We start from the raw sequence: 13,580 nt of genomic DNA, 5'->3' as shown, positions 1-13,580 counted from the left end.
TTGTTATTGCTGAACATGAGTATCCTCTCTGTGACTTAACGGCCTTATCAAAGCTCGTCAGTGCTGCACAAGCCTGTGAACTTGGACCCGTCTGGATTACTACCACTGAGCAGTGATCCTCGATTCCCACTATCTCACAAAGCCGTTCCTCTTTGAGATCAGAAGCTGGCCTTTCCGATTTTAAGGACCGTGCCGGCCGGGTGCGTCTGCGGTTTTGTGCGTTTTGTGTTGTTACGTCGAGAGAGTTTTGTGTAAAAGCAGCACTTGGGGTTTTGTTTTTGCTTGTTTGTGACGCCAAAACGGTTTTGATGGCTGCTATACCTCAGGACCTTTTGTTGTGCCTTTATCACATGGTAACAGTGGAAGAGATTTCCTCCTTTTCTGTAATTTCTGTTTCTTATACAGTTTAAGAGCTTGAGTTATTTTTTTTTTTATTTCTCTTGGAAATCTACTACAATGAAACAACGTCTAGCTAGCTAGCTACACTTTAAAGCATTTAGTCATGGTCAGTTGAGAAGTGATCTGCAAGTCACTTGCTCCCCCCACCCCCCACCCCTCTATATCAATAATTTGACTGCAAGATTATTTGTATTTGTTCAGCCTTTGTTCAGTCACATTTATCTCTATGAATTGAAGGCTAATGGCAATTGATCTTCATGTACACTATTCTTAAGTCTGTTGGGCAAGGTTTTTTTTTTTTTTTTGGTCAATCCATGACATGAGTCATACTACAGACACAGAGGGGAGATGTTCAGAGATGTTGTAGCTCTGACAGAGAGTGTGGTGTTACCATTCGACACACAGTTGCCCAACCGTGTGCAGACTGACGAAAAGCCTGAGGTGCATCCCCATTGTTCTTAGTGGCTTTGTTTGTGTCATATAGACAGTGGTCGGACAATGGGGGAGGCGAAGCACTTTATCAAATGCTTCACCGGGGGACTTCATTCTTTTTATTACGGCTGAAGGGAAGGGAGCAGGAAAAAGGCAGAAACGGTGCTGTTCTGTTTGAGAGACAACTCAACCATTTTGTCTTACTGTAGCTACCAACACCTCCTGGTATCACCAAACTGAGACGGTTTCACCATCACATGACCATCTCATGTCTCTCTTTGTTGTGGATTTAGTCACACTTCACTTGAGAAATGATTGATTGATTGATGATGAATGTCATAAAATGGGGAAACTTTTTTCCAGATTTCCAGTGTTGAATTCCAACTTTTAGCCCATGTTCCCTATAGACTCCTATAGATTTGAAAGGATGCGAAATTGAGACATTTCCACAATGTCCTATTAGATGGCAATATGGAGCTATAAAGATCCTCTCAGCTCCACACAAATACTTATGTTGACATGGGATTTCTCTGTTGGCACTGCATCCACAGAGTGTTGAAGAGAGGAGTCATTACTGATTACCCATTTCTCTCTTCACACAATTCACCCCCCTGGTACAATTCTTACACCTAGCACTTCATGCAGTTGTCCACACATCAATGTTTTTGCATGTCATTTCCCCAACTTTATAAAAACTTGTGGATTATATGGTTTGATTTTTTTTTTTCCTAATTAACTTTTATTTTAGTATGATTGTTTTTTTTTTCTCTCTCGATTTTCCTGAAATGCTGCATTGCACTCATCGTCCTTATGTTTTCTGTGTAAAGAGATTGACACTTTTTTTTCTTTGTACAGTCGATTCATTTTAAAGTAATTTTATCTCGTTTTTTCGTTTTAAATTGCTCTTAATTGTTGCCAGAGAGAATGGGCTACATTGAGAAAGGTGAATTGAGCTGCAGGTGGTAATAATAAAGAAAGAAAAACATGAAAATGTTTGTTTGTTTGTTTTATCATTTCCATTCTGATATGTATATATTTTAAGTGAGGGGAAATTGGCCATTGGACAAATAGGACAGTCTTTGACTCACACTACACACTTTACACACTAGGGCTAACCCAAAAATACTGTACTGGCTTAATATTGATAATTTTCCTCGCATTGTTTTTCCAGCACTGTTTCAGCAACGGGGTGTGTAAACCAGGTCAACCAGACCATGTCGTTATGGATTGAAATCCCCATTTTTCATATAATGTGTTTAAGGGGGTCAGAGCCGTCTTCTCTTTGCACGCTTGCATACAACTGACACACAGCCTGCCCTAACGTTATGAAACATCCCGCATTTAATATGTAACCTCCCAAGATCTTTGAAACTGCCAGCAACTTCCCAAAGTCTCTGCCTCCACCTGCCGATGGATAAGGAGAAATACGGAGCGACGGACCCGTTGGCGCTTGGCTACTGTTTCCAGTGACAGTGACGCGCACTGTACGCTCTCTCTCTCTCTCTCTCTCTCTCTCTCTCTCCCTCTCTCTCCACAATGAATGAAGTCGCATCCCCCACCACCACCCCCTCCCCCTCCTCCTCCTCCTCCTCCTCCTCCTCCTCCTCCTCCTCCTCCTCCTCCTCCTCCACCACCACCACCACACCTCCCTGCATGGAATGTCTCGAGCGCTGCCACTCGCTCCGTACACAGGTATGCTCCTGGCGCTCAGCCCTATGAAGACGTTGGTCATCAACCGTTATCCGGCGCTTTTGGCTCTTTTTTCCATGTGAATGGAACACATTTTCAAAGCAAAAAAATAAAATATCTTTGAAGAGTAGCGGCTAAACATTGCGGAGAACTTCAACATTGGAGAGGAACTGATTTAAAGCCTGACCATGGCGTCAATTGGGGATTTCGACCCGCTCAACTCCACCGTACCTGCGACCAAGATTGAAGTTACCGTGTCGTGCAGGTAAGATCAGTGAAATCCTGCCGCCTACTTCAGAATAGGCAGTCATTAAAGAAGGAGATGTTGAAAATGCTATATCACGAACGAACGTGTGTGTGGAATAAGAGCACATTTAAACGAATTCATGAGTTCTATATAAGTAGCCTACATTTTATTTGGCACGAATATGTGCAGCTGAACTACTTCGAGCCTTTATAATTGCTGAAATTTCAACATTTTGTTAGTTGAATAAGTGCCGCACTCAGACTTTTGCAAGGAATTTGCACGAACAGTGGGCGTAGAAGTGCGTGGGGCGCATCAGATAACGGTATTTATTCTGAGTGCCTTCGAGAGCTCCAACGCACGCAACTCATACAGATCACATGGATAGGATGGATATTAATATGCCACCCTAACACAGCAGGAGTGTCGTCGGACAGGTTGTTGTCACAATAAAATGAGCTGGAGAGAGGAAGGATCACTCTCGCCCACACATTTTCCCTGGGAAACTTTGCATAGGCTATATGTAATGTATTCGTGTTTTAATCGGCATGTACTGTACAGGTTAGTATCCAATTTGCATTGAACTGATTAGCTATAACAGACAATTAACCAGTGGCCATTATTTCTCAATCAGAGCACTTGTTTAGGCTGTGCATCTAGCTAACAAGACTTGATGAAGAACAAATTGGCATATTTACAAATGTAGTTGTATTGAACTCCAAGCAGATGAGTTTATGATCTCATGTTTCTCCTTTGGTTGATACACAACCCCTTTTGATTTAGGAAAGAAAAATATTGCAACAAATACAACTCATGACATTGTGTTCATACAAAATGCATGCTATACTTTTCAGTCCCTGTTTCGATTGACTTGTGCAAACCAAGGGCCATTTTCCTCTCAGAAAACTTGTTTGCGGTAGCAACAATTGTAATCGGTTGGCCAGCTTAACATTTCTAGCACTACCTCCTCAACCCATCGAGCAGACAGGGCTGGTCCAGAGGGGGCAAGAGGGGTTGTCTTCGTTCCGTGACACTGACAGAATGAGGTTGGTTGAATTCCCCCCTGAAACCCTTCCTCCATGGCAAACAGGGCATCAGCTGTGAAAAAGAGAGAGAGAGAGCTGGCACATCTAGAGACCCACCGGGCCCTCCGCTCTGACAGCAAAACTCAGCAAAACACATGAATAATCAAAACAAATAGGGCCGGCCATATGAGGTCATACACTGTACATTGAGGTCTGTCTATGAGCCTATCAATGTGGCTCAAATGTCCGCTGAGGTTTGCCATGCAGAGACGGCCTTCATGTATCATAATAGACTTTAATGTAAAATACACATGTTATTGGGTATATTTATGCAGTATGTTATTATATGAGTGATAATATGGGTAGTACAGTAGTGTATGATGTCATGTAGGCCACTCACACACACACACAGCACAACAATCCTCAATGTTGACCCCATTCTTGGCTTCAGTACATGAATGAAAAGGGATTTCTGTAGCAGTTACTGTCAGCTAGGCCTACTGACATATCTTTCCAGTCACGGTTGATGGTCTCCCTCACTAGAACAGGTGTTTGTCTGCCTAACAGTTGCCGACTGATGTCTCTCAACCTGTGAACATGAACCCGTTCTGATCTGAGCAGTCATGCCCCAACATCAAATGGCTCACATCTTCACACAATTTCTTTCATCACTCAGGTTTGAAAGATACAGTACCTGTCAGTTTGATTTTCCCCCTGATATGCAGCCTGAACTCCAGAGCTTTGAAAAGATGTGTGAGATTTCAGCTTTCCTATTAGGGTAGGTTTGACAGATCAAAATGTCATCCAAATAACCTTCTCCTTATGATTAAACTTTAGTATGCTTCTTAGCTACACTATTCTGGAAGGTTATCATGAGTTTGTCGTGACAAACATGAAAAAGTGCAATATTTTGTTGGTTTGCCCTTAGTAGTTGTCAGTGTGACCCCTGAGTGTCGACCAAAGCTATAAATTGTCCGGTAATGTTGGCTGCTTTTGGAGCTATGCCTAGAGAGATAGGACTTCTATGGAGTTTCATCTAAATGTCCCTCCTTTCTCTCTTGCTCACTCTCTCTCTCTCACTCCTTTTTCTCCCTTTTTTGACCCCCACCTCTCTTTTTTCCCTTCTGTATTACCTCCCCTCTCTTTCTCTCTCTCTCTGTCTCTCTCTCTATCTCTCTCTCTCGCTCTCTCAATCCTCTGTCTTTTTCTCTCTATTAAGGTTTTGCCCACAAATCATGTCTCTTATATCTCTCTCAGTAGTTTCAAGCCACTGCAGGCGGCAATGAAATGAAATTAATTGCTCTTCAGACTAAGAAGCACGACACTGTGGGGTAGGCTCACATTGTAAGAACGAGAGTGGGAGAGCAAAAGAGAGTGTGGAAAGTGCAGGGATACAGATAGAGTGAGAGGTGGTGTGTGTGTGTGTGTGTGTGTGTGTGTGTGTGTGTGTGTGTGTGTGTGTGTGTGTGTGTGTGTGTGTGTGTGTGTGTGTGTGTGTGTGTGTGTGTGTGTGTGTGTGTGTGTGTGTGTGTGTGTGTGTGTGTGTAAGTAAAAGTAAGTGAAACTGAAGCGAAGTGTGTGTGTGTGTTTGAGAGAGAGAGTGAGAGAGAGAGAGAATGGTGAAAGCTCACTGGTTTCTTATATAAGACCCGACTGCCACCCAAAACGAAGCTCCAACGAGATCCTATTAGACAAGCAGAGCGTGTCAGCCACCCATGGAGTTTACCATGATTACCGCCAGGAGAGGATTGTTTAAATGAGTCGGTAGGAAAGAAATTGCCTCCCTATCTCACCAGTAAAGCACCTATTAACCCAAAATGCCCTCCTCCCACCTCAACTGTTGGGAACTTTTAGGGGTCCTAATTACTGATTAAAATAGAAACATCATACTGTATATTTCCAGTCTAATTACTTTTTAGATGATGTCTCGAAATAGGCCTTAAATTATATTTTTTGGTTCTACGGAAGTGCGTTCATTGTTGTTTGATTTATTATTTATAATCATATATTATCATTATACAGTGCCTTCGGAAAGTATTCAGACCCCTTCACTTTTTCCACAGTTTGTTGTGTTATAGACTCAATTTAAAATGGACTAAATAAAAAATAATTTGCCATCAATCCACAAACAATACCCCAGAATGACAAACTAAAAAACAAGTTTTTTGAAATTTCAGTACATTTATTAAAATTGAAATACAGAAATACCTCATGTACATAGGTATTCAGTCTTATACTTTCTTATACTCACTCATGCAAAAATGTCATCAACAAATCACTCAATAAGTTGAATTGAGTCCATCTTAATGCAAGGATAATAGTTCATGTAATTTTGGAATTAATATATTTGTTTTTATAGGGTCTTCCACAGCTGAAGAGGTGTAACCACTTTAAGATGGACTCAATTTAACTTGTTGAGTGATTTGGTGATGACATTTTTGCATTTTAGCAAATTTTGAGAGTATCATAGCAAAGGGTCTGAATACTTATGTACATTAAGTATTTCTGTATTTCAATTTTAATAAATGTACTGAAATTTCTAAAAACCTGTTTTCGTTTTGTCATTCTGGGGCATTGTGTGTGGATTGATGGCAAATTCTTTTAATTTAATCAATTTTTCATTGAGTCTATGGAGTCCGGGATACACTCTTAGATCGATTTACTTGTTGCTATGATCAAGATCATTTTGCTTGAGTCATATGATTAATGAAGTCTATGAGGGTCGATGTTGCCATTGTGTGTACTCTGGTAAAACTGGATTTATATTATTACCATTATTAGGAGATGCTGTTTAGCTTTCTGCCCATTTTGTGTGTGAGAGAGATAGTGTGTGTGTGTGTGTGTGTGTGTGTGTGTGTGAGAGAGAGAGAGATTCAAATTAAGAAGACTGATTGAGGTGTGTGTGTGTGTTTGTGTGTCTGATGTTGAAGTGACCTTGGTGGTGATTTCACATAAAATCACAAGTAGGTCAGCACCAAGCCGAGGATGGGGGCGTCGCAGTGGGAGAATGTCAATCGCAGCAGGGGGACAATCTGATTGGATGTTCTCCTCATGTCCCAATTGGGCCAAACATGAAGGGGAGACTGGGGGGACGTCATCCCTAGAAGTGTGGATCCAAATCTGCACTGTAAGGCTCATTACAGTACTCATAAAGAGACTACAGTGTTAGACAAAGTAGTTCCTATGTTAATTGCTAAATAATGGCCCAATAGAGTTGTGCTGCAGATCACTTTATGACATTGCACTTGGCATAATTCAATTAACATGATGTAACTTTCCAGAGTACTGGAGTTTATCATTGCCAAGTACAAATGGAAATATTGGAGACAATCATTTTGGCCAGTGGAAAGACTGAACAAGATCACTAGCTGGACTAACAAAGAGAATCCAGGAAAGGCCTGGGGCACTTGTACCTATTTCGGGTCTTGTCATCCTCACTGTCCAGCAATTCCCCTTTGACTAGCTAGTGGAGTGTCTGGAAGAACATGTGAGCAAATCCCATAAGACCTGTCTCTTCACTCCCCAGTAGATACCAGCTACCAGCCTCACACACACACACACACACACACACACACACAGTGAAAGGCCCTAGAGACCTGCACCCCTGGAGGGGTGCCATATCCCCCTGAAAATACAGTTATTTTGTGCTTGAGTTTAAAATGTTAGTACTCTGTACCAGTTATACCAGTTAAATGGCGGTTAAACCTCTCAAACAGGAGTGGGTTTAGAAATACAGAAATGATGATTATGGTGGTTACACCTTCCACAGCCGTGCAGTTATATTCATGTATTGCTTTGAATGATGTTTCAGTTAATTGGATCACAGATTTGATCATTTTAATTATCACTATATACTCCTTTTGATGAGTTCCACATGTTGCATTGTGTTTGAATATTGCTGGGTGTCTTGGTAAGGTCATCATTGTAAATGAGAATTGATTCTCTGTTGACTTATCTATCTTTATTCAACCAGGCAATTCACCGGAGAATCAATTCTCATTTACAATATATATTGTAAAAAAAAAAAGCGTTTAAAAAAACAACTTATACCATCAATTGTTTGTAACCTTGTGAGAGAAATGAAGGCCTTGTATCTCGTACCTCTCTAACTCCCTTCATCTCTTCCTCTCTCTTCCTCTCTAACTCCCTTCATCTCTTCCTCTCTCTTCCTCTCTAACTCCCTTCATCTCTTCCTCTCTCTCTCTCTAACTCTCCTCCTCTCTCTCTCTCTCTCTAACTCCCTTCATCTCTTCCTCTTTCTTTCTCTCTAACTCCCTTCATCTCTTCCTCTCTCTTCCTCTCTCTCTAACTCCCTTCATCTCTTCCTCTCTCTTCCTCTCTCTCTAACTCCCTTCATCTCTTCCTCTCTCTTCCTCTCTCTCTAACTCCCTTCATCTCTTCCTCTCTCTTCCTCTCTCTCTAACTCCCTTCATCTCTTCCTCTCTCTCTAACTCCCTCCTTCTCTTTCTCGTTTCCACAGGAACCTGCTGGACATGGACACCTTCTCCAAGTCAGATCCCGGTATGTGAACAATACTTTTCAAACGGTTTAACAACATCTTTCACATCAACATTGAATGAATGAATGAATGAATTTGAAATGCTGGTCCCAGGTTTCATTACAACTAAATATATTACTGTAGTAGCTCACCTGAGCCTGGTCTATGGAATTGGACAGTTTAACTTTGTGGCAATTCAATCATCATTTCATGTGCCTTATCTGCAGTTACCACTCACTGCTGTTAATCACTGCTGGCATTACTAATATTCTGGATATTCAGAGGCAGTTCCAGTATGAATGTAAAGTGTTGCCTTAAGGGTGGACTTCAAATGAAAAGCCCTCTTTCAATTAGGTCAGCTAATCATGTGGCCTGATTGGCTGGATGACTCCTGGCCTCTGATGCATGTATATCAGCAGGGGCAGCTTCAGCATCTTAGGCTTCATGTGAATCTATTCTAATGAATTGTAGGAACAAATGAATTTGGCCAGTAGGAATTAGAGAGAGAGAGAGAGAGAGAGAGAGAGAGAGAGAGAGGCTGTGTGTGTGTGTGTGTGTGTGTGTGTGTGTGTGTGTGTGTGTGTGTGTGTGTGTGTGTGTGTGTGTGTGTGTGTGTGTGTGTGTGTGTGTGTGTGTGTGTGTGTGTGTGTGTGTGTGTGTGTGTGTGTGTGTGTGTGTGTGTGTGTTCAGGCTTTTGTCTGATGTTCTGGGTTTTTCAGTGACAGGGCTTCTGTTCATTTGATGTGTGTGTGTGTGTGTGTGTGTGTGTGTGTGTGTGTGTGTGTGTGTGTGTGTGTGTGTGTGTGTAGGCCTATGTTTTATGAGTGTGTCAGTGCACGTGTGGTGTCTGATGTTTGATAGTGAGTGTGTCTTTGGGGACAGATGGTATAAGCAGCCTCAGATCTTTGTGGTCACTTCAATATTGCCACTACAAGAGAAATTCCCCTTGAACTTCAGTGTTTACTCTAATACAGTACATCTTACAGTAAAACTAGCTCTATGCAACAATTGCTTTCATCTTTCCTAGTTTGAAGACGAAAGTGGCTTCAGATATGATTATTATTTGGAAAGCATTGCCTGTTCACATTGTCATTTAGATTTGATAACAGTACAGTTGGGGGTTGCCTAGTTTTGCCTAGTTTTGAGTGCTAGTTTGTTATCCTTTTCTTTCATCATCAGATGTGCAAATGATACATGCATTTGAAGAGTGTGCGTGCGTGCGTGCGTGCGTGCGTGCGTGCGTGCGTGCGTGCGTGCGTATGTGCATCTCTCATCTCAATCTTGCGAATGTTAAAGCACCATAATTAAATTGTGTCTCTCTCATCGGGGCCTAATTAAGCCAACAGTCTGATTGATTTTGACTTTGTGAACCACCTCTTAATCACAGAGACACAAAAGGTCACTGTTATTTCTGCAAAGCTCTACACTTCAATTTAAAATGTTTTAGTTCCAGTACAAACTAATATAAAATGATTGGTGTGCATTTTTGATTCGATATCCTAATGTGACACACATCTTAAGTGAACTTTGTCACTCTTAGAAGTCTACTCTGAGTTTATCATTATCAGTCGACCGATGGTTCCTGATTCTGCTACACTGATTGACTTCCTTCCTTTCATTTCATGAAGATCAGATCATCTTTCCAATTATGGCACGCACACACACACACACACGCACACGCACACGCACACGCACACGCACACGCACACACACACACACACACACACACACACACCATCTTTTATTGATAGCCCTCCCGCCCCTGATGGCCGGTTGGATTAGTGAGCTGAGCGGGGACAGAGATGTGGGATATAATGATTGGAGGCCAAGGGGTCCTAGACATCAAACCCGGACCCCGGTGCTGTAAAGGTGGACCCCTCAGCAGTACCGGGCTAGCCTGGCCTTTCATGTAGCGCTTGGCCCCTTGTGTCCTGTGTGGCTGTCGGACTGTAGAGGCCAGAGTGGTGGTCGATAGCTATCTAGGTCATCACGCTACACTGTGTGAGGAACTGATAAGCAAGCGTTTCAGCCTGGAGGGTACCTAGCCTACCGTACGTAGCCCGAATCAGAGGAGGCTGGTGGAGGTAGAAATCGGAGGATGGGCTCCTTGTAATGCATGGAATGGCATGAGGAATGGTATCAAATCCAGGAGTGAGGAATAGTATCAAACACACAATCGATACCATTTCTCATGCCATTCCATGCATTACAATGAGCCTGTCTTTCAATTTCTTCCTCCACCAGCCTCCCCTGGCCTGTATGTAGCACTGGATAATAGCTGTTAGTGAGTGACTCAAATAGAAATGTTGTTGAGAGTAGCAGAGATGGATTGATACTTCATGTTGATATCTAGTGTGGCACTATGGAATGACAGGATGGTTGTAGTGGAGGTAGAAATTGGAGGACAGGCTCATTGTAATGCATGGTATCAAAACACACCCAGAGCTCCTGCTCCTGTTCCATAGGTGGGCTGTGAAGGAATGGGGGCGGAGACCACAGCAAACCATTGCAAACCATCTAGTCATTCACTAGGATAGTACTTCAGAGGGAATGAGGCCAACATGGAAGTGCTTTAATCCTAATGGATGACTCGATGGGGGGGTGATCCTATTGGGGATATAGGGGATGTCCTGGCTGATTAGACTCATCCTTCCTTGTAGTGAGTCTAGGGGTACTTGATGGCTGCATTAACCTGGGCACGGATCACTACAGACTCCCTCCCATCAGATGCCCCCCCACCCCCCTTTCCTCCCCTTAATGGACCACACATTCACTCTCAACCTTAAATGTTTCAGGAGCACCCCTCCATCCCCCCCCCTTCTATTCATCCCTCCATCCCTCTCTCCCTCTATTTATTTATCCCCATCCCTCTCTCCCTCCTTGCAAGGGCTCAGTCACTCTCCATTCACTCTCCAATCTCTCTCCTGACTTAAAGGGATCACTTAGCTGTCCCCAAACTCCTGGCCCAGAGTGTGTGGTTCTTTCCTCCATCCCTTCTTCCCTCCATCCCTCTGTTCCGTCCTTTTCCCTTCTCATCCATCCCGGTATTTATTAATTTAGTTTGACCCTGTTTTTTTTTCTTTTCCTCTCCTCCTCCTATTCTTCCTCCTCGTTGTTCTCGTTCTCCTTTTCCTTCTTCTTCTTCTTCTTCTTCTTCTTCTTCTTCTTCTTCTTCTTCTTCTTCTTCTTCTTCTTCTTTGATGGAGGGAGCGGAGTGGTGGGGAGGGATGAGCAGCACAGGGGCTTCACGGCTGACTGGCTGTGTACCACGGTGGCAGCATTATGCTATTTGGTTTCTGTATGGCTTTCGGCCGCACTCTGCTTTGATGTGGCGCGATGGTGCGTGGTGTTAGTGCCAGGGTGGCAGAGGAAGACAAGGGGGGGAGGGGGGGCTGCCAAATGAATGGAGGGGAAACATTTTAGGATGGATTCTTAGGGAGCTGTCCAGTGCTGAAGGTGCTGAAGTTCTCAGTTGTCTCAGTGGGAACAATCGTTAAACACGATGTGTTTTGTTTTGAAAAAAGTATATTTTCACATAGGATCTGGATATTGTTTAGACACACATTATACAATAGTGTACTATTTTTAGTCAGCCTCAAAGTCAAGAGCTGCTTTCAGAGTAATGCTAACCACATTGCAAATGTGATGGGCCATCTGTTGGTAGTTGTCACACTCACATTTAAATTTCTAGTACTCTTGTAGTGTAGCGTGAAGCAGCAGTGTATTGCTTTTAATGTGGTAACATTTCTGACAGCAACCGCAGCTGTCTACGATGATTTCACCTTGAGCTAGCCTTGGGTTGGCCCATGTGTGTGAATGCCATCTTGAGTGGATATTATTAAAGCATGGCTATGAAAACACATTCTTCCTACAGGAACCCCGCAGGAATCTGTAATTACTGGATTTTTGATTGAAAAAGAAAACTCTAATGCAGGAATTTTAATAAAGCATTTTGGGTACTTAGTATTCATTATTAAATCTATTAATTTCCTTCTTTCCTCTGCTCGCTCGCTCTCTCTCTCTCTCTCTCCCCCTCCCCGTCTCTTCCTCTTCCTCTCTCTCTCTCTCTCCTCCTCCCCGTCTCTTCCTCTTCCTCTTCCTCTCTCTCTCTCTCTCCCCCTCCCCGTCTCTTCCTCTTCCTCTTCCTCTTCCTCTTCCTCTTCCTCTCTCTCTCTCTCTCTCTCTCTCTCTCTCTGTCTTTCACAGTTGTGGTGCTGTATGTACAAGGTATTGGGACAAAGGAGTGGAGAGAGGTGAGTGAAAAGATCTCTTTTTATTGATCCTATACAATATATGTCATATACTGTGTACTGGGTATCATATGTAATGTATAGCCTTGGAACAAGCAATTCACACTCATAAACCCTCTGTAAGGTCCACATACAGTAGAATCAGAGGCTTTACAAATCATTCCTAAGCACATTCATACTATCTAAGGGCTGTTATAACAGGTCCGTACAGCTGGTGCTAGGCCTAATCCTTTTGACACCCTTTTTATAGGATGGCACTGACTTAAATGATTTACGAGTCATCATGGAGGCCTTATAAAGGGGTTTATAATGCCTTTAAAGTTATAATTCACATTAAGTGGGACCAGAAATGCCACAGATTCACCTTACGAAACCCAGTCCTACAGGGGTTTGTGTGTTCGTCATCCTCCTAAGGTGAATGTAATGTTAATGTTTGCCTGGAAGCGCAGGGACACCCTTAATAGTTCCTCAGATGTGTGGCTGTCTCTAAGATGGGTTTGGATCAGATCATCATCTAATTATAGACATTAAGGAATTCATTACATGGTGAAGTAGGGGTGTTGGAGGCTCAAGGCCTAAAGGGACGAAACTGAGCCTAACTGGGCCTAAGTGGACTGAACAGGGCCTAAACATATTAGTGTCTCTTGCTACAGCTGGTCTAGGACAGTAACAAATCTAATTTCCTGTCAGGTCACAGCCAAAGAGAGAGCTTAACCAGGCATGCATGAGTTAAATGCTCTGTGACAGTGACTTTGGGTAAAGTCTTGTGCAAAAAGAATTTAATAGAAAAAGTAAATTGTATATTAGAGTGAATAATCAAATAAGTTTGGGAATTGGTTAATTGAAAAGCCATGGGAACCTATGGGACTTGAGTCTGGGCCTAGAACATCTGTGCTTTGAATCATCGCAGGGACGTGTTGTGATGCTCCCTCTCTCTCTCTCTCTCTCTCTCTCTCTCTCTCTCTCTCCATCTCCCTCTCTCTCTCTCCCTCTCTCTCTCTCTCTCTCCATCTCCCTCTCTCTCTCTCCCTCTCTCTCTCTCT

General features: G+C 42.8%; 1 protein-coding gene across 1 annotated transcript in view; it reads left to right on the top strand.

Annotated features, from left to right (window-relative positions):
* Positions 1-2,708: 2,708 nt before the first annotated feature.
* LOC310803069 (copine-9-like) overlaps positions 2,709-13,580 on the top strand; it is a gene marked incomplete at both ends in the record, with an annotated part of 65,800 nt that continues 54,928 nt past the window's right edge. Inside the window, 3 exon segments of the mRNA XM_083667705.1 lie at positions 2,709-2,785; positions 8,270-8,310; positions 12,494-12,540. Coding sequence (XP_083523831.1) covers positions 2,709-2,785; positions 8,270-8,310; positions 12,494-12,540 — 165 coding nt within the window.

Source organism: Argentina silus (genome assembly GCF_951799395.1).
Source record: "Argentina silus genome assembly, chromosome: 4".
In the NCBI taxonomy this organism is placed as follows: domain Eukaryota; kingdom Metazoa; phylum Chordata; class Actinopteri; order Argentiniformes; family Argentinidae; genus Argentina; species Argentina silus.
This window is presented reverse-complemented; position numbering and strand designations above follow the sequence as displayed.